General features: G+C 43.0%; 1 protein-coding gene across 2 annotated transcripts in view; it reads left to right on the plus strand.

The window, feature by feature from the left end:
• Positions 1–13202: 13202 nt before the first annotated feature.
• The window catches only part of WDFY2 (WD repeat and FYVE domain containing 2), a 192597-nt gene continuing 184051 nt past the window's right edge, over positions 13203–21748 (plus strand). Inside the window, exon 1 of one of the 2 annotated variants that reach the window (XM_061434676.1) lies at positions 13203–13546. In XM_061434676.1, coding sequence (XP_061290660.1) covers positions 13410–13546 — 137 coding nt within the window. In that variant the 5' untranslated portion in view covers positions 13203–13409. The remainder of the gene's footprint in view (positions 13547–21748) is intronic. The other variant, XM_061434675.1, reaches the window with a different exon arrangement.

Raw genomic sequence — 21748 nt, forward strand, 5'->3', positions numbered from 1 at the left:
GCAGATTCTTAACCACTGAACCACCAGAAAAGTCCCTGATGATTTCATTCTATATTAACAGAATCATTTGTCTTTCTCTAGTGTATAATTTTAGATGGAAAATGGAACCAAACTCAGGCATTTATAGAAAACTGTGTAATCCCCCATCAAAGTTGCCATAACATATACAATGTCCATTCCATAAACTGTAGTTATATGTGAGAGTTAGAGACGATTCCTTCAGATGAATAAACCATTTTGTCCAAATGGCAATAAATTTCACCCTCTCCCCCTTTTCATTATTTCCTATGAGCAATGTTTATTCTCCAAAGATCCCATTTGATTTCTACATACATTCTTGTAAACATTATTTGATGCAGGAGATTTATAGCAAAACTGACTGCCTACCTGTGCACCAGAACCTGAGCATAGACCTGACCTTTATTATTATTTTTTAATATAAATTTATTTATTTTAATTGGAGGCTAATTACTTTACAATACTGTATTGGTTTTGTCATACATCAACATGAATCCACCACAGGTGTACACGTGTTCCCCATCCTGAACCCCCCTTCCATTTCCCTCCCCATACCATCCCTCTGGGTCATCCCAGTGCACCAGCCCCAAGCATCCAGTATCATGCATCTAACCTGGACTGGCAATTCATTTCACACATGATATTATACATGTTTCAATGCCATTCTCCCAAATTATCCCACCCTCGCCCTCTCCCACAGAGTCCAAAAGACTGTTCTATACATCTGTGTCTCTTTTGCTGTCTCGCATACAAGGGTTATTGTTACCATCTTTCTGAATTCCATATATATGCGTTAGTATACTGTATTGGTGTTTTTCTTTCTGGCTTACTTCACTCTGTATAATAGGCTCCAGTTTCATCCACCTCATTAGAACTGATTCAAATGTGTTCTTTTTAATGGCTGAGTAATACTCCACTGTGTATATGTACCACAGCTTTCTTATCCATTCATCTGCTGATGGACATCTAGGTTGCTTCCATGTCCTGGCTATGATAAACAGTGCTGCGATGAACATTGGGGTACACGTGTCTCTTTCAATTCTGGTTTCCTCGGTGTGTATGCCCAGCAGTGGGATTGGCAGTTCTATTTCCAGTTTTTTAAGGAATCTCCACACTGTTCTCCATAGTGGCTGTACTAGTTTGCATTCCCACCAACAGTGCAAGAGAGTTCCCTTCTCTCCACACCCTCTCCAGCATTTATTGCTTGTAGACTTTTGGATCGCAGCCATTCTGACTGGCGTGAAATGGTACCTCATTGTGGTTTTGATTTGCATTTCTCTGATAATGAGTGATGTTGAGCATCTTTTCATGTGTTTGTTAGCCATCTGTATGTCTTCTTTGGAGAAATGTCTGTTTAGTTCTTTGGCCCATTTTTTGATTGGGTCATTTATTTTTCTGGAAATGAGCTGCAGGAGTTGCTTGTATATTTTTGAGATTAATTCTTTGTCAGTTGCTTCATTTGCTATTATTTTCTCCCATTCTGAAGGCTGTCTTTTCACCTTGGTTATAGTTTCCTTTGTTGTGCAGAAGCTTTTAATTTTAATTAGGTCCCATTTGTTTATTTTTGCTTTTATTTCCAATATTCTGGGAGGTGGCTGACCTTTATTTTTAAGCCAAAATCTTAACACATCAACTCCTCTTCTCTGCTTGCTCACTGGACTCTAGAACCAGCAGTCCTCTAATGACAAAAGCAAGATATGAACCAGATGGAGTTCTGCCCTTGACTTCACAAGGGAGTTAATCACACCCAGAACCTGGCTCAGAGCAGGCACTGAACAAATATTTGCTGGAAGAAAGAATAAAGGACGATAATATCTAAGGATTTGTGAGCTTGAGTTTTTCTTGAGCTGATCGAAGGACTCTGATAGACTTAAGACCCTCGAATGACAAGCTGGGGATGTTATAGACTGGTTTCTGCTTTCAGTTGCTAATTTGTTGAGACCCACCCTGTTCTAGGAATAGTAGCCTCACTTCTTCTTGACCAAATGCACTTGGGGGTTCCTCTGTTCTTGGTCTCTTAAGGGGCAAGTTCACTGGTCAGTCTCTTCCTCTCACTTCAGCCTAGGTCAGGTGTAAGGGTGGTCTGTGGTGTTACTAGTAAAGAGAAAGCCAAGGGGGTACAGAAACGCCCACGCTCTTCCTCCTCCTCTTTTCTCTCACTATTTTACCCTAACCGCCACCATTCCCCATTGGTTGTTTCCCACTTCCCCCTCTTTCTATTCTGTCCTCTTAGTTCCTCCGCGGAAAACTCCAGAGGAGTTGGTTTTCCTCTGAGATATAGATGAATCTAATTCTTGTTTATTGCTGGCAGGAAGTCAAAATGATATTTCCACTTTGGAAGAGAGTTGGGCAGTTTTCTTACAACAATAACATATTTTTACCATACAATCAAGCAACCTGGCTTCTTAGCATTTAGCCAAAGAAGTTGAAAACTTATGTCCACCCAAAAACCTGAACATGGATGTTTACATCCAGCTTTATTGATCGTTGCCAAGCAATGATCAGTAGGTGCCAAACCAAGATTTAGTAGGTGAATGGTACATTCAGACAATGGAATATTATTGAGTGCTAAAAAGAAATGAGCCATCAGGACATGAAAAGACATGAAGGAACTTAAGAAAAGCATATTGTTAAGTGGAAGAAGCCAATCTGAAAAGCGTGTATACTGTATGATTTCAATTATAAGGCATTCTGGAAAAAGCAAAACTATGGAGGCAATAAAAAGTTTAGTGGTTGCCAGAAGTCAGGGGCGTGGGGAGAGTGAATAGGCAGAGCACAGGTAATATTTAAGACAGTGAAACTATTCTGTATGACACTGTAATGATGGGTACATGTCATTATATGTTTGTCCAAACCCATACAATGTACCACACTAAGAGGGAACTCTAAGTTAAATAATGGACTCTGAGTGATAATGAGGTGTCCGTGTCAGTTCATCAGTTCTAGCAAAAGTACCGCTGCGGTGGGGGATGTTAGTAGTGAATATAGGCTGTACGTACGTGGGGATGGAGGACCTAAGGAAAATCTCTATACTTCTTGCTCAGTTTTGCTGTGAACTTAAAATTGCTCTAAAAACTAAAGTCTATTAAAACCATATAGTTAGAGGACAACAGTAAGTAGTGAGTGTTAGTCGCTCAGTCATGTCCGACTCTTTGTGACCTCATGTCCTGTAGCCCGCCAGGGTCCTCTGTCCATGGAACTCTCCAGGCAAGAATACTGGAGTGGGTTGCCATGCCCTTCTCCAGGGGATCTTCCTGACCCAGGGATCAAACCCAGGTCTCCTGCATTGTAGACAGATTCCTTACCATCTGAACCACTAGGGAAGAGCAGTTAGATGATACAGATATATATTAATAGATTAGATATAAATAGATAAAATTAGATATAATTAGATAAAATTTAATGAGATATAAATTAGATAAAATGAGCCTTTACTTCAGCCCTTTGGGTACATGAAAAACTGTTGTTAGCCCAAGCTTGCCTGGGTTAGAGAGAAGCAGGGAGGATTGAAGAGGAAGAGTAAGAAAGAAGCCGTGCAGAAGCCTTTGCTAGCTTCCAGCACAGGTGAGTAGGGAAAAAGTCACAGCCTGTGTTCTGTTACTCAATGGGCCGCACACACACACACACACACACACACAAAGACATTGGACTGATCAGAAATGCTGGATGCTACCAGTTGAAGAGTGAGCAGGCTGGCTAGTCTCTCACTCTGAGAAATGTAAGGCCATGGGAGATCCCAGTGCTCTATATCTTGGATCACTTTTCCTGTGCCCTTCCATTGGATTCCCAGGTCTGTGTTTTCCAGATTACTCCAGTCATTGAGGGCCATCTGCATTAGCAGTACCTGAAATGCTTTATAAAAATTCAGATTCTCAGATCAAGCTCCCAGGAAACCAAATTCAGCCATTCAGGGATAGTTCAGGAACTTTCAAAAAGTGCCCAAGGCACTCCAGTGCATCCGGGTTTTAGGAGCGAAAAAGAAAGACCCTTGCCGCAGGGGTCCTAGTGCCTGCTACTGGGAAGGGAATGGGGAAGGGAGGAAGAAAACAAGGGAGGCGGGATGTTTATCTGATGTTCTGGATGTCATTTAAAAGATACACTTTTGGATAAGCATCATTTGTATGGAAGCGCTATGCCAGGGGACTGTGATTTTTGCACTATAGGGATTTTGTGAGCCTGCCGAAAACCCACCAATGCATAACTGAGTCAGCAAGAAAGTTCAGAGTTCAAAATAATAGAATCTCTGTTCTCAGATTTTTACCTTTTGAAAAGTTGGAACTTTTGCTGAAAGATGATGTTGCCCTGGCTTGTGACCCAGTTCTTTTTTTCTTTTAAAAATTGATTTATTTGAAAAATCAAAATTAAAACAATTTTATTTATTTAGCTACACCAGGTCTTAGTTGCACCATGCGGGATCTAATTCCCTGACCAGAGATCGAACCTGGGCCCCCTGCATTGTGAGTAGAGCCTTAGTCACTGGGCCAACAGGGAAGTCCTCATGATTCACTTCTGTGAATGAGCTTTCTCCTTCGTTTTGAGAGCAAGTCGTCATCACCACCCCTTTCCTGCTATCCCTGTGTTCTCCATGAGGTTCCCTTCCGAGTCCTTCTCAGCTTCCCCCACTTCCTCGAGAGCAGCCCCGTGCCAGACCCTGGCCTGTTCTCTCAAATGAATGATCTTATTCATTTCACAACAACCCTGTGAGGTTGGGGCTGTAATTATTCACATGTTACAGAGGAAGAGAGGGGGGATCCAGCAGATTCAGTGACTTGCTCAAGGACACGCTGGTAAGTGGCTCCCCTCCTACCTTGCCCTCTAGTTCTGACACCTAGGACCCCGTCTAGGCCTCCTGGTCACAACACCAGGCCTTCAGATCCAGACCCTGTATTGCTTTTCTAAGTTGTCGCTGTAGATCTGAATGCCCTGCTCTTGAACCCAGTCCCGGAGGTGGGTGTCCCAGCTGCTTACTGACTGCCTCACAGGGCAGTATCCCAGACCTCTGTGCGTCTTTCCTCAGATGAGGCCGGATGCCCAGATCGCCACTGCGTTAGTGAAAGCCCCGCTCTTTTCTTGTGTTTCTTCTGTGATTCTCACACGGCTTCCACATGCACACTTCCGACACCAGCTATGTGGGGTTAGTCTCCCATCAAGCAATTCTCTGACCCCCGCTGGGTATCCTATATTTTAACTCCGCTAGTTAAATGGATAGTATCTATAGCACCAGTTCCCACAGGTTAAGGGCTCAGTCCCATGAGACTGCTTCAGATGCCCACTGCAAATAGTAAGTCCCCAGCCCCCGACCCCCAACTTCTGTCCACTTTGGCTGTAAACCAGAGGTTCCTACCAGCCCTCATCTAATTCAAGGGATTTGCTAGAGGGGCTCACAGAACTCAGGGAAACACATTTACTATTTTATTAAAGGATCTGATAAAGGATACAGATGAACAGCCAGATGAAGAGATGCATAGGCTGAGGTCCGGGAGGGTGCTAAGTGCAGGAGCTTTGGTCCCTGTGGCGATGGAGATCCATCACCCTCCTGGTGTGATTGTGTTCCCCAGGCTCACTGAACCCCTCTACTCTTGAGAGTTTATGGAGGCTTCCTCACGTGCTGCTGTTCAGTCACTCAGTCGTGTCCAACTCTTTGAGACCCCATGGACTGCAGCACTCCAGGCTTCCCTGTCCTCCACTATCTCCCAGAGTTTGCTCAAATTCATTTCCACTGAGTTGGTGATGCCATCCTTCTTATCCTCTGTGTCTTCTCCTTTTGCCTTCAATCTTCCCCAGCATCAGTGTCTTTTCCTCACATAGGCATGAGCAATTATTAACTTCACTTCCAGCCCCTCTCCTCTCATGGATGTGGGGGGTTATGGGGTGAGGAAGGGGATGTGTCTGCAAGTTTCTAAACATAGCTTGCTTTTTCTGGTGACCACACTGATTAGAACAAGAAATGCTCCTATTGCTTATCACTTCGGAAATTGCAAGGCTCTTCAGAATTCTGTGTCAGAAACCAGGGCAGAGACCAATATATATATATTTCTTATTATTTACACCTGCCCAGCTTTCTGTCCCCAGACTATGTTGCTGAGGTTGAAACAGAAAAATCCATGCTGTTTACTATTAGGAAAACTTTGACTCCTCTCTGAGCCTTTTCCCTGGATGACCTTGTTCCCTATAGTTGGCCATCCAGGAGTGAGGAGTCAATCCAAAAAAAGTTGCCTTGGTCCAATTATTAAGCCTAATTCCGTTCTTTTAATCCTCTCCTAAAAGTTCACCAGATGGCCGATACCAAAATTGGGTTGATTATATTCTTTGCAGCCAAAGATGGAGAAGCTCTATACAGTCAGCAAAAACAAGATTAGGAGCTGACTGGGGCTCAGATCATGAACTCCTTTTGACAAAATCAGAATTAAATTGAAGAAACTAGGGGAAACCACTAGACCATTCAGGTATGACCTAAATAAAATCCCTTATGATTAAACAGTGGAAGGGACAAATAGATTCAAGGGATTAGATCTTATAGAATGCCTGAAGAACTATGGACGGAGATTTGTGACATTGTACAGGAGGCAGTGATCAAGACCATCCCCAAGAAAAAGAAGTGAAAAAGGCAAAATGGTTGCCTGAGGAGGCCTTACAAATAGCTGAGCAAAGAAGAGAAGTGAAAGGCAAAGGAGAAAAGGAAAGATATACCCATTTGAATGGAGAATTCCAAAGAATAGCACAGAGAGATAAGAAAGCCTTCCTCAGTGATCAGTGCAAAGAAATAGAGGAAAACAATTAATGGGAAAGACTAGAGATCTCTTCAAGAGAGTTAGAGATACCAAGGGAACATTTCATGCAAAGATGGGCACAATACAGGACAGAAATGGTATGCACCTAACAGAAGCAGAAGATATTAAGAAGAGGTGACAAGAATACACAGAAAAACTATACAAAAAAGATCTTTATGAGCCAGATAACCATGATGGTGTGATCACTCACCTAGAGCCAGACATCCTAGAATACAAAGTCAAATGGACCTTAGGAACCATCACTACGAACAAAGCTAGTGGAGGTGATGGAATTCCAGTTGAGCTATTTCAATTCCTGAAAGAGGATGCTGTGAAAGTGCTGCATTCAATATGCCAGGAAAATTGGAAAACTTAGCAGTGGCAACAGGACTGGAAAAAGTCAGTTTTCATTCCAATCCCAAAGAAGGGCAATGCCAAAGAATGTTCAAACTACTGCACAATTGCCCTCATCTCACATGCTAGTAAAGTAATGCTCAAAATCCTCCAAGCCAGGTTTCAACAGTACATGAACCATGAACTTCCAGATGTTCAAGCTGGGTTTAGAAAAGGCAGAGGAACCAGAGATCAAACTGCCAACATCCATTGGATCATAGAAAAAGCAAGAGAGTTCCAATAAAACATGTATTTCTGCTTTACTGACTATGCCAAAGCCTTTGACTGTGTGAATCACAACAAACTGTGGAAAATTCTTAAAAAGAGATGGGAATACCTGACCACCTTACCTGCCCCTGAGTTATCTGTATGCAGGTCAAGAAGCAACAGTTAGAACCAGACATGGATCAACAGACTGCTTCCAAATAGGGAAAGGAGTACGTCAAGGCTGTTTATCGTCACCCTGCTTATTGAACTTCTATGCACAGTACATCATGAGAAATGCTGGGCTGGATGAAGCACAAGCTGGAATCAAGATTGCCAGGAGAAATATTGATAACCTCAGATATGCAGATGACACCACCCTTATGGTAGAAAGCAAAGAGGAACTAAAGAATCTCTTGATGAAAGTGAAAGAGAGTGAAAAAGTTAGCTTAAAACTCAACATTCAAAAAACGAAGATCATGGCATCTGGTTCCATCCATTCATGGCAAATAGATGGGGAAACAATGGAAACGGTGACAGTATTTATTTTCTTGGGCTCCCAAATCACTGCAGATGGTGATTGCAGTCATGAAATTAAAAGATGCTTGCTCCTTGGAAGAAAAGCTATGACCAACCTAGATAGCATATTAAAAAGCAGAGACATTACTCTGCCAACAAATGTCCGTCTAGTCAAAGCCATGGCTTTTCCAGGAGTCACGTATGGATGTGAGAGTTGGACTCTAAAGAAAGCTGAGCACCAAAGAATTGATGCTTTCAAACTGTGGTGTTGAAGAAGACTCTTGAGAATCCCTTAGACTGCGAGGAGATCAAACAAGTCCATCCTAAAGGAAATCAGTCTTGAATATTCATTAGAAGGACTGATGCTGAAGCTGAAACTCCAATACTTTGGCCACCTGATGCAAAGAACTGACTCATTGAAAAAGACCCTGATGCTGGGGAAGACTGAAGACAGGAGGAGAAGGGGACGACAGAGGATGAGATGGTTGGATGGCATCACCAATTCAATGGACATGAGTCTGAGCAAGTTCCAGGAGCTGGTGAAGGACAGGGAAGCCTGGCATGCTGCAGTCATGGGGTTGCAGAGTCAGATACGACTGAGTGCCTGGACTGAACTGAGAAGCTCCGTGCCCTGCTGGAGCGGCAGCCCCTTTTCTGTTTTCAGTGATATCCAAACTGTTGCCTGTGGAACTCTGTGAAAACTTGTCAAGAAGTACACAGACATCTTCGAAATTTTTAGGTGCTTTTGTCTAAAACCAATTTTCCTGAGGATGTGCCTGCATTTATATCAGATGTTCTCCCATTTCATAAACTTTGTTGTTGCTGTTGTTTAATCACTAAGTCATGTCCAACTCTTTTGCGAGCCCATGGACTGTAGCCCACCCGGCTTCTCTGTCCTTTGGATTTCCCAGGCAAGAATAGTGGAGTGGATTGCTATTTCCTTCTCCATGGGATCTTCCTGACCCAGGGATTGAGCCTGCGTCTCCTGCATTGGTAGGTGGATTCTTTAACACTGAGCTACTTGCTTTGCATGGAGTTGAAAATGGCAACAGAAAGATACTACTAAATATTGAGTCGGGGAAAAACTTTTGTACTGAGATATAATTGACACATTATTTTTAGGTGTACAATATCATGATTCAAGACTTGAATATATTGTGACATGATCACGCCAAGTCTAGTTATCATCCACCACCAAACATAGTTACAACTCAATTTTTCCCCGGGGATGAGAACTTTTAAGATTGACTCTCTTGACAACTTTCAAATATGGATTTCAGTATTGTTAACTATAGCTAGCATGCTGTACACTACATGTACACTAGGACTTATTTTATAACTGAAAGTTGTACATTTTTGACTCCCTTCACCCATTTCATCCATCCTCTGATTTCCTGGAGGAAACTTTAATGGTCAATAAGGCAACTTAACCCACAGATCTTTCTGGTCTTCCTTATAAGTATTCCTGATAAGAGAGAAGAAACAAGGGTATTTTGACTTATCTTAAGACGTTTTAGATTCTATAAAGTAGACCACAGCAATGCATTTGTCTTTTTGAATTAATGTTTTCATTTTCTTCAGAAAAACACAGAGGTGAAATTGCTGGATGATGCAGTAGTTTTATTTTTGTTTTTGAAGAATCTTCATACTGTTTTTCACAGTGGCTGCACCAATTCACATTTCCACCATAAATGCACAAGGATTATGCCTCCTTGCCAACACTTGTTATCTGTTGTATTTTTGATAATAACTACTCTGACAGGTGTGAGGTGATATTTCATATGATATTGAACTCAACTACAGCTAATAATCTGTCTTACAAGATATATTTCATTTTATTTTTATAATTTTCCTCGAAATGCTTATTGATAATTATTTATTTGAATGGAAAAATGAAGTAAAATTTTTTTCTGACAGAATGTAAGCATAATTTCCCTGATTCATCTGACAATAGGATTTAAATAACTAGGCTACAGCGTGATCTTCTTCTATAAAAATCTGCTGTTCTCAAAGTTGGAGAAAACTATATGTAAGCATGGGATGAGATAAAAGCACTTTATTAAAAAATTGTACTAGTAAATATATACTCAATTTAAAACATTAAAAAGTTCCCAATTCTTTTTTAGTATATATGGTTAAACAAAATGCCATTAAGTGACAAAATAACAGATAAAAATAGCAGTTATATAATATGTTTTGGTATATTTTAATAAATGTGCAAAAATTCTTTTCACAAGTCAGGTGGTTTCCAATATTTTGCTTTAAATAAAACCCATGAAAGCATCATAGAATCTGTCAGTAATTCATCAAAAGTAATATTGGATAATAGACAACTATAATTCATATAGCATAAAATTTACCATTTTAAAGTGTACAATTCAGTGACTTTTAGAATATCCATAAATTTGTGCAATCACTATGATAATTTTAAAACATTTTTATTATCTGAAAAAGAAATCTTGAACATTCCTTAGCCATCAAAATTGGTCCCCCTTCCTTCTTCCCCCCCATATCCCCCTATGCTATTAGCAATTACTAATCAGCTTTCTGGGTCTGCAGATTTGCCCATTGTGGGCATTTCATATAAATAGAATCTTACAATATTTAATGACTACTTAACAACATGCCTCCTGATGTGCCAGGTACTATTCTAAAAGGAATACAATGATAAGCAAGCAGACAGTTCTCTCCTTTCCCAGGGTTTCTCTTCTAGAAGAGGAAGACTAAAAAACCAGTAAGAAACACACGATTATTTTGGGCAGAAGTAAGTACTGGGAAGAAAATAAACCCAGGTGATATGCTCGGAAGTGCTATGAAGAGGTAGGGTTCATTTGGGAGTGTAAGACTGTTTAAGTAGCTAACATTGGAGCTGAAGCCACTGTTTAAGGAGCTAACGTTGGAGCTGAAGCCTCAGTGGTGAGAAGAAAGTAGCTGAAAGGTGAACCCCGTTGGTGCAAAGACTACCAGGAGGAAGGAGGTTGGTGTTTCTGGGGATTTCCAAACCAGGGCTTGGAAACTACTGAGCAGAAGAGGTGAGCTTGTAGAGTCATTTCATGGTAAGTGCAATGGTAAGGAGTTGATGTGTTTGAATAAGAGGAGGAACTGATCTGGTTTATATTTTAAAACAAAATCCTTCTGGTTACTGTGATCAAAATGGATTGTATGGGTTCAAAAGAAGAAACAGAGAAAGCAGTTAGACTCCATGTGGCAGTAGAGGCCAGAGATTATGGTGACCTCGGGTGGAGATGATATAAATGGGAAAATTCAAGATACATTTTGGAGGTAGAGCTGATAGCGCTTGTTAATGGTCTGGATAGAACTGTGAGAAAAAGAAAAGGATTAAGGATAACTCCTAGGATCTTAGTTTCGAACAACTACATGAAAGATGTAGTAGATTTAAAGCTACTGTTGGGAATGTTTGCAACACCTATTAAACAGTTAAGTGACAATGTAGAGTAGCATTAGATATGTGAGTTCAGAAATGTGGTCAGGGTAGAGATTATTACTGGAATCAAGAGCATATGGATGGTATTTAAAACCATTGCGGCAGGCTGAATAATGTCCCTTAAATATGTCTATGTCCTAATTCCTGGAAACTTAAAGAACCTATCGTGTATGAAAGCAACTTTAAAAATCTGTCATTTGTGCAACTTCTCTGGTAGTCCAGTGAGGAAGACTCTGCACTCCAATGCAGGGGGTCCGGGTCTGATCACTGTTCAGGGAACTAGATCCCACTAGTCGCAACTAAAAACGTACCTCGTGCCACAACTAAAACCCTGTGCAGCCAAATAAATAAATATATTAAAATAATCTGTCATTTGTAAGTCTAAAAACCACCACCCAAGGCAGGTTTTATTATCCTACATTTAGTAGATGGTCAACTAGAGGCTCAGAGAAGTGGAATGCCTTGTTCTAGGTTGCAAAGCTGGAAAATACCTCAACCTCCCTTCAAGTGCCTTACAGAATTTCTATGAAGTTGGGAGGTGGTAAAGAGACAGAGACCTATCACCTTGGCTGTGCCAAAACTTGCCCTATAAGACAGGTATTTCTACAAGGCCCATCCTGTTCTTTGTCCAGCTCTGGCATATTCTTTTTCTCCCCTCCAAAGCCCTTGCCAGCCCAGTCACACCATATAGACCAAGACCATTCCTCAGCCGGATTGATAACTGTGGGAGGGCTAATGGGGTTATCACATAACCAACGACCCCACAAGCCAGGCCCTGTGCCAAGCAACTGACATTCATTCAGTCATCACAATAACTCTCTCCATTGTTTCCAGTGCAAGCTAGAAAGGAAGGATCACTGGGGAATGGGAAGAAGGACCAAGGAGCATGGGTGCCTGAGTTCAAGTCTGGGGGGTGCTATAGGCCTAACTTGAAGCTACAGTTTAATTATGGGCTAGTAACACAGCCATCTAAGAAAACGAGGAGGTTGACAACACAGGTCATCTCTTAAGTTCCTTCGAAGATGCTTGCATGAGGTCTTTTCTTCCCCGACTCCTGGCGCTCCACTATTAAGGGCAGTGGCAGGAGTACAGCGACAGTCCGCTCCACCGAGGGCTGCCCTTTGGTTCTCTGTCTTAGAGGACGGTGCAGGCGGTGACTCCGAGGCCACCAAGCTCCCCAGGCCAGGAACGATAAGTAGGCGATAGGTCATCTCAGGACAAGGGAAAGGAAGTTCTGAAGAACTACTACTCCCAGGAGACCACGGGGTACCACTCGGCGGCCCGAGGCAGACGCGTGTTGGGAGCAGCTAAGCATGCTCGGTGGTCAGGCCCCCGCCTCGCGAGGGACAGATAACTCGTGCGCATGCCCAACCTCTGGCCAACATGTTCAAGCTTCTTTCCTTCCTGCGGGATTCTTTTCTTCCCCGCCCCACCAACGCCCCCTTTTCAGGGATTTTTGCGGTGGGCGGGATACCCCAAGCGCGTTCCCAGGAGTGTGTACGCGCGCGTTCTCGGGAGATGAAAGAGGGAGGGCACTAAACACTGGGTGTGGAAGGTGACCAGGGGACCGCGGGTGACGGAAGGCGCCTGCGCTCTAGAGGCGGTGCGGCGAGGCTACGGGAATGGCGGAGGAGCGGGGCGGAAACGGCCCCAGAGGACTGGCGGCGCACGCGCATTGGGCCGCCGGCGCCCCGCCCACTTTGTCAGTTACCCCTCCTCCTCCTCCACCACCCTCCCGGAAGTGCAGCCGCCCTCGCGCCCACCAGCGGCCACCCCCTGCGGCAGGCCCCGCCCCCATCGGCCCCGCCCCCCGACTCTCCACCCCCTCCCTCCGGTGGTGGCGCCGGGTTGCAGCGCCGGTCGTGGCGGTTTCGTTGCCCGAAGCCGGGAGCGCGGAGTCGTCCCCGGGGAAGGCGGCCAGGCTATGATCGCGGGTCCCCGGCGGCCCGCTCCGGCCAAACAGAGTCTCTGTCTCAGCTGGTGCCTGCGCTCGAGCGGTCGTCTCAGCCCAATCCCGCGGCGCAGTTGGCGGCGGCGCCCCCGGCGCGCCCCCTCCTCCGATGGCGGCAGAGATCCAGCCCAAGCCTCTGACCCGCAAGCCGATCCTGCTGCAGCGGGTCGAGGGTTCTCAGGAGGTGGTGAACATGGCCGTGATCGTGCCCAAGGAGGAGGGTGTCATCAGTGTCTCGGAGGACAGGTGAGAACCGCTGCCCCCTCGGCCGCGAGCAGGGGCGGGACGGGCCGGCGGTCCCCGAAGCCCGCTTCTGGGGCTGTGCCTCCACGTCGGCGCGAGGGCGAGAGCGCTTGCCCAAGTTTTTATTCTAATGCGCATCCTGCTGGTGCCGGTGTCCAGCCGCGCAGTCGCCGCTGCTGCGTGGCTCCGGGACGCGGAGCCGGGACGGCGGCGTTCTGTTGGGGCTTGCTCGGGTGGCGTCCGCCGGGGCCAGGGTGGCCCTTGGACTAACGGTGCGCCGGCCACTGGACCTTGGTCCAGCCCTGAGGACAGTGGAGGGAGAGGGAGGCGCTGCCCGGCCCTGCAGGTGTGTGCGTGGGGAGGATGCTCAGAGCTCTGTAAGATAACTAAGGGGTTTTGAGAACTCTGGTACAGTTCTGAAGGCTCCAGACGGAGGAAAGCAAATGCCACTCCCTTCGCCCAGACATTCTCACCGAATCCAGATCTCCCAGACATCTTCCACTGAATTCAATAAATATTGCAAGTTGTGAAGAGTATCTGGGCTTGTGCCCAGAAGGAGAGCTGACTTCTCTCCTTTGCCCTATTTAAGCTCAAGGGGAAGCTCCTAGAACTTTTGGAGGGACCACTGCTGCAAATAGCTCTGGAGTTCCTTCCCTTTGCTTGCTTCCTTTCTTTTTTTTTTTTTTTGCCTAATTTTGCTTAATTTGCAGAAGTAGAGCCAGTTGTTCTGCCTGTAGTATTCTCCCATGTTTTTTAGACAGTGCTGTTTTTTTGTTTGTTTGAACTTAATGTCCTTTAATATGCAAAGATTATGCAGATGAAGCTCATTTCCAGAGGAATGAAGCTTAAATATAGTAGTAATAGTTTTGATCTGGAATTGTTGCTTTTGTAGTTTCAACTCGTATTCTACAAAATGTCATATTGTAGAGGTGTATGACAAGGAGCTTTAGCCTTTAAATGGTAGATAGGTTTTCTTAATGTAAGTTAACATTGTACTGAGGTAAAACATATTTTTTCTTGGTGACTTGTAAAATTTCAGGCAAAGAAAGGCGAAGCAACAATGTGTTCATACCGTCTTTATAGTCATTTCAGTGCTTTGCATGCAGTGTGGTCTCAAAAAATGTTTCTGACAGGTCTATTCATATCATAGATTCTTCAGTATAATTAGGATGATTACATATTAATGTCATATTTTTCTCTACATCGTACTCCATAAGATGGCCAAATGGTGCCTGATTCACTTCCTATACAGATCCAAGGGAAAATATTGTAAACATACCCCAATGGCAAGCAGTCTGCTAAAAACAGAAGAAATTCATGGGCTGTAATGGAATATATGGATGTAGAAACCACTTGAAATTCACAGAGAAGGCTTAAGAGTGTTTAATTTTTCCACAGAGGCAAAATTCTACTGAAGAGGTTGCTTCTGGACCTAGAAATTCTTTGTCACAGAATTATGTTTTTTTAAAAGAGAATATATCGATAGACGTCACTTTCCCTGTCTTTAACTACTGGAGATGAAACTGCTCATTCTAATTGCTGTAGGAAATTCATAAGTAAGTTTGTTGAATCAAGTAGGAGAGGGAGAAAGGTAATTAAAACCTAAGTGGCTTTAGTATTAGTTTTGGAACTTTCTACTTTGGAAGTAGAAGTTAGTTTTCCTAGTTTTCTTTTTTTTAAGTGTTCAAAGGGATCTTAGAGATTATTTGCTATAACACCTTCATTTTACGGTTGAGAAAATTTAAGCCAGAGCATTTACCTGCCCAAATTCATGTACCTGGTGGTGAAACCAAGCTTGGCTCCTGGTTTCTGATTTCCGTCTCACTGTTTATACTAAAGGAAACAACTTCAGTTGGGGGTACATTTTAGAGTATTTGGAGACTCTGAAGTAGCATATATGAAAGACAGTGAAGATGCGTTTCATTTGATTATGGGACAAAATGACTGCAGTGTTTAGCTATATATTAATTTTTACTCTCTCAGTTTACAATGTAAGTAATAGAAAATATTTTATAATGCAGTTAGTGTTAAAATAGTAAGTCTAGGATTTTTCTTGATGTATTTTCTTATTACTAAGGTCAACAAGTCTGTGTTTCTGTAGGTCATATAGTCACATGTGACAAGAACTTTGTTAGAGCTCAGTTTCAATCATGGCTTCCATTAAAAGAGAACTGATCTCTATTCTTTCTTTTCAAAAGCTGGTGTCACTGTCACTTGACGTAATAGTAAAGATATGAAGATAGAATATTGGATTTTCATCAAAACCTACCAAGCCATTTCCATTTACCACTTCAGCTAGACTCTAGTAGTTTTCATTCCTGAACTGTAAGGTTAAACCACAAAATAATGTCCTAGTTCTGAATGACAGTGTTTCACAAGTCCTTTTGAAACCTTGGTTTTCCTTTTTGACTTCTGATTCCTAATAGCCTTTATGATATCTTCGAAAGCAACATTTTCTATCTTTTTAAACAATGTTATTGGTGCTTGTTGTCCATTTATCTTCTCCATGAATTCCCTAAGGTGCTATGTGCGTCTTACTCATTGTAATATCTTAAGGTCTAGTGTGGTGGCCGGCACATAGTAGGCCCTCAATGAATATATATTGATGCCTGATCTTTTTGTTTTTCCTGAAAGCATATCTTAATTATTGTAGACATTTCACTGATATTTGTTGGAATGAATTTTATGAAAACCAATGGAAGTTTTGTGTGGACAGATGTTCGGAAAAGGATTGGACTGGATGGCCTTGAAAGATGCCTTAAGGCACTTCCCTGGTGATCCAGTGGTTATGACTCCGAGCTTCCACTGTAGAGGGTACAGGTTTGACCTCTGACTGGGGAAGATCCCGCATGCCACACCGACCAGCCCAAAGTTTTTAAAAACATGAAGAAAAGGTGCCTTAAAATTTTGAAAGACCATGCATTGTTCATTCATTGTGTCAACAAACATTTAAATGCCTTTCCTGTGTTCCATGCACATGTGCACACGTCATTGGTGAAAATGACAAGGTCCTTTCAAGGTGCTCGTAGTTTAGTGGGACGTCAGTGTGTGTGTGTGTAATTTTAGAAGAAAATAAAACCACAACCTCCAAGATTTAGTTCTGAAAAGAGAATTTTTACATGAGGAAGAATAGCTGGGTTCTACAGCCCTTCTTGTTCCTTAAATCGTACTTACTTTAGGGGATTCTTTTGTTTGGGCTGTAATACCACTTTCACCCTAAGGCTGCTGTCCATCATGGGTTGATAATATTTTAATCTTCAGGACCAAGAGTGGCTGAAAACCCTTATTTTCAGTTCATCTGAGCACAGTTAAAACAGCCTGCAACTTTACTTCATACCAAGGGAGAAAACATAAGGAAATTGAAGAAATGTAAAAATGGGATTTCCCTGGTGGTCTGGTGGTTGAGACTCGGCACTTTCACTGCCGTGGCCTGTGATCAGTCCCTGGTGGGGAACTCTCACAAGCTGTGGCCAAAAAAAAAAAAAAAAAAGGAAGAAGAGATAAAAACAATCTGACTTACAAGTATAGATTTCTGGTATCATAAAATAGAATTTGTTCTCAGAACTCACTGGCCTTATCTGAGCCTGTCTTTGCTTTGGTTGTAGCTAGATTCCATCTCCAAAGGATATGCCCAACTTGGGTCCATTGGGCTCCTCATTTGCAGCTTCTGCCTGGACTGTCTTTTCTGAGTGAATGTCATTTTAGCATGCTTTGCTTAGGAGTTTCCTCCCAGACGTTTTGGCTGTATTTTGGTCTAGACCACTGTCTAGCTTGCAGCTTACCAGGGTGTGTCCAGTGGAGCCTCTTCAGGTACTGAAAGCTAGAAGAGACTGCTCCAGGTGGTACCCAGCCCAGTCCAGACCTTTATCTTTGTAAGTTCTTTATATGCATATCTTCACACAAGTCAACAATCTTAGCATTCACACTGAGTTTCAGTAACTCTAGGTAGTTACTATTAAACAGTTATAGGAAATTGTTCCTTCACTAGGAGTGTATACCCATGCAATGGGTAAAAGTGGGTCAGATTTTTATCTTATATAAAGGAGATGTGTTGAAGAGGGGATACCACCCAGTGGGGTTGTTGAAGAATCTCCTCTGCTTGTAATGGTTAGAGAAGAGACCAAGGAACCCTCTTCCAGATGGGTATTGCAGCACGAATAGGAGTTTATGTGAGAAAGCAAGGGTGTTGTAAGGGGCATTCTAGCTCGAGGGGGGAAGAAAAATCTCCCCGTGCATTGAGAAGCACTAGAATAGACCGGTTAAGAATGTAGTCAGGACTCAGTTGCTTGGTTGTGTCTGACTCTTTGTGACTTGAACCTGCCAGGCTCCTGCAGGCAGCTTGAATTCAGAACTCAGCTCTGAGTGTCACACTTTGAGGAATCTGGAAAATTAGTGCCTCCAGAGGAATAATTATGATAGCAAACATTCTAGAAATGAGAAAAGAAGAGAAGCAAAAGGCAAGGGAGAAAAGGGAAAGATATACCCAAATGAATGCAGAGTTCCAGAGAAGAGCAAGAAGAGATTAGAAAGTCTTCTTTAGTGAACAGTGCAAAGAAATAGAGGAAAACAATAGAAGGGAGAAGACTAGAGATGTCTTCAAGAAAATTGGATATATCAAGGGAACATTTCATGCAAGGATGGGCACAATAAAGGACAGAAACAATAAGGACCAAACAGAAGCAGAAGATATTAAGAAGAGGTGGCAAGAATACACAGAAGAACTATTGAAAAAGGTCTTAATGACCTGGATAACTACAATAGTGTGGTCACTCACCTAGAGCCAGACATCTTGGAGTGTGAAGTCAAATGGGCCTTAGGAAGCATTACTATGACAAAGCTAATGGAGGCGATAGAATTCCAGCTGAGCTATTTCAAATCCTAAAAGATGGTGCTGTGAAAGTACTGCACTCGATTTGTCAGCAAACTTGGAACACTCAGCAGTGGCCACAGGACTGGAAAAGGTCATCTTTCATTCCAATCCCGAAGAAGGGCATTGCCAAACAATGTTCCAACTGCTGCACAATTGTGCTCATTTCGCAGGCTATCAAGGTAGTGCTCAAAATCCTTTAAGCTAGGCTTCAGCAGTATGTGAACTGAGAACTTCTGATGTCTAAGCTGGATTTAGAAAAGGCAGAGGAACCAGAAACCAAATTGCTAATGGTTTAGAAACCAAATTGCTATGATCTATCCACTGGATCATAGAGAAGGCGGCAAGGGAATTCCAGAAAAACATCTACTTGTGCTTCACTGACTATGCTAAAGCCTTTGACAGTGTGGATCACAACAAACTGTGGGAAATTCTTAAAGAGATGGGAATACCAGACCACATTACCTGTCTCCTGAGAAGCCTGTATGCAGATCAAGAAACAACAGAATCGGACATGAAGCAATGGACTGGTTCAAAATTGGGAAAGGAGTTCATCCAGGCTGTATTGACACCCTGCTTGTTTAACTTATATGGGGAGCACAACATGCAAAATGCCGGGCTGAATGAATCAGAAGCTGGAATCAAGACTGCCGGGAGAAATGCCAACAACCTCAGATATGCAGATGACACCACTCTAATGGCAGAAGGTATAGAAGAACTAAAGAGCTTCTTGACGAGGGTGAAAGAGGAGGGTGAAAATGCTTGTTTAAAACTCAGCATTCAAAAAACTAATATTATGGCATCCAGACCTTGGAAGGAAAGCTGTGACAAATCTAGATAGCATATTAAAAAGCAGAGATAGCACTTTGCCAGCAAAGGTCTGTCTAGTTAAAGCTGTGGTTTTTCTGGTAGTCAAGTTCATATGTGAGATTTGGACCATAAAGAAGGCTGAGCGCCAAATAATTGATGGTTTGAAACTGTGGTGCTGGAGAAGACTCTTGAGAGTCCCTTGGACAGCATGGAGATCAAACCAGTCAATCCTAAAGGAGATCAATCCTGAATATTCACTGGAAGGACTGCTGCTGAAGCTGAAGCTCCAATACTTTGGTCACCTGATGGGAAGAACTGATCATTGGAAAAGACCCTGATGCTGGGAAAGATTGAAGGCAGGAAAAGAAGGGGATGACAGAGGATGAGATGATTGGATGGCATCACTGATGCAATGGATATGAGTTTAAATAGGCTCCAGGAGTTTTGGTGATAGACAGGGAAGCCTGGGGTGCTGCAGTCCATGGGGTTGCAGAGAGCCAGACAAGGCTTAGAGACTGAACAACAACCACAAACATTCCTAAAACCTCTGAGTGACAGAATTTGAAACTCTTCTCTGGATAAAAAGGCCTGAGGGTGTGGTGGTAGGGTGTGATGGAGAAGGCTGTGGGGACAGGCCTGCAGGGGGTGAGGGTAATTGGGAGGGACAGTGGAGAACTGCCACCTTGTATGCCACTTGATTAAGGACCAGTTTAGGAACATCATTATCTGTGTTCTCTGTAAGTCCTAAGGGGTTAGGACCATATGGTGGGTAATAGGGAGTCATATTTGATCTCAGTAGACGGTCTGTCCTCCAGTGTCATCTTGTTCAGTCGCTCAGTTGTATCTGACTCTTTGTGACCCCATGGACTGCAGCGCGCCAGGCTTGTGTGTCCCTCCCTGTCACAGAGGAGATAGCCAATTTGTATATTATGTTCATTGAATGAATTGATGCCATGGCTGATCTATCAATTGTTTGGAATGGAATGGGCCTGAGGAGGTGGTGTGTTTCCTGAAGTAAAGATATGTAAGTTGAACCTGAGAGAAGCTGGAAAGAAAGTGAAATTGGTAGTCACTCAGTCTTGTCCAACTCTGCGAACCCATGGACTATATCTCACCAGGCTCCTCTGTCCACGGAATTCTCCAGATAAGAATACTGGAGTGGGTAGCCATTCCCTTTTCTAGGGGATCTTCTCGACCCAGGGACTGGACCCAGGTCTCCTGCATTGCAGGCAGCTTCTTTACCACCTGAGCCACCAGAGAGAAGGTTAGCAGCTTACTTTGGGACTGGCTAATGTTACAGCAAGGAATAGGAGTGGGAAGGGGCTGGAATGAGAGAGCTTTAGGATTTGAAAAAGTCTTTAAGGCCTTTTTCCCCCCAACTCTGAACTACTCTAAGAGGCCATGAGTACTTGACTGTTTCTTCTTTATATTGGAGTATAGTTGGTTCACAATGTTGTGTTTCTGCTGTAGAGCAAAGTGATTCGTATACATATACATATGTCCTCTCCTTTTTAGATTCTCTTCCTAATGGGTCATTATTGAGTAGAGTTCCTTGTGCCATTAAACAGAGGCTTGACACACTCAAAAATAAAAAAAAGTTTCAGTTCAGTTCAGTGGCTCAGTCATGTCTGATTCTTTGTGACCCCGTGGACTGCAGCACGCCAGGCTTCGCTGTCCATCACCAACTCCCAGAGCTTGCTTAAACTCATGTCCATCGAGCTGGTGATGCCATCCAACCATCTCATCCTCTGTCGTACCCTTCTCCTCCTGCCAGTAGCAGTAGGTTCTTATTAGTTATATGTTTTATATATAGTAATATGTATATATCAGTCCCAGTCTCCCAATTTATCCCTCCTCCCCTCCCCGCCTTAGTAGATAAGATTGTTATCTGCATCTGTGATTCTGATTTTAAGTAGGTTCATTTGTGACTGTTTCTTGAAAAGATAATGTTAAAATATCATTTGTAAATCCTCACACTATTGGCTCATACCATCGATTCTTTTCATTGTGAAATTGTACTGTCTTGGTCCTCTAGTTGAAACCGTTAGTTTCATTTAATACATTGGCTCAGTTAGTTGAGCTCATGGTATTTTATATACCATGCATTTTATAACACTTGAATTAAAATTTTTCAAATGCAAATCAACATTTTTCCCAATGTGCAAACATAGTTCTGAAAGTTGAGGACTTTCTGGAATGAGGTCTCTGGAGTGAGGTCTCTAAAGTTGACAAAATTGGAAGCCATCTGAACTGTTTTTTAGTTTGACTAAAAAGGTCTGTCTCATCAAAGCTGTGGTTTTTCCAGTAGTCATGTGTGGATGTGAGAGTTGAGCTGTAAAGAAAGCTGAGCGCCAAAGAATTGATGCTTTTGAACTGTGATGTTGGAGAAGATTCTTGAGACTCCCTTGGACTGCAAGGAGATCCAACCAGTCCATCCTAAAGGAAATCAGTCCTGAATATTCATTGGAAGGATTGATGTTGAAGCTGAAACGCCAATAGTTTGGTCACCTGATGCAAAGAACTGACTC

Source organism: Bos javanicus, chromosome 12 (genome assembly GCF_032452875.1).
Source record: "Bos javanicus breed banteng chromosome 12, ARS-OSU_banteng_1.0, whole genome shotgun sequence".
NCBI lineage: Eukaryota > Metazoa > Chordata > Mammalia > Artiodactyla > Bovidae > Bos > Bos javanicus.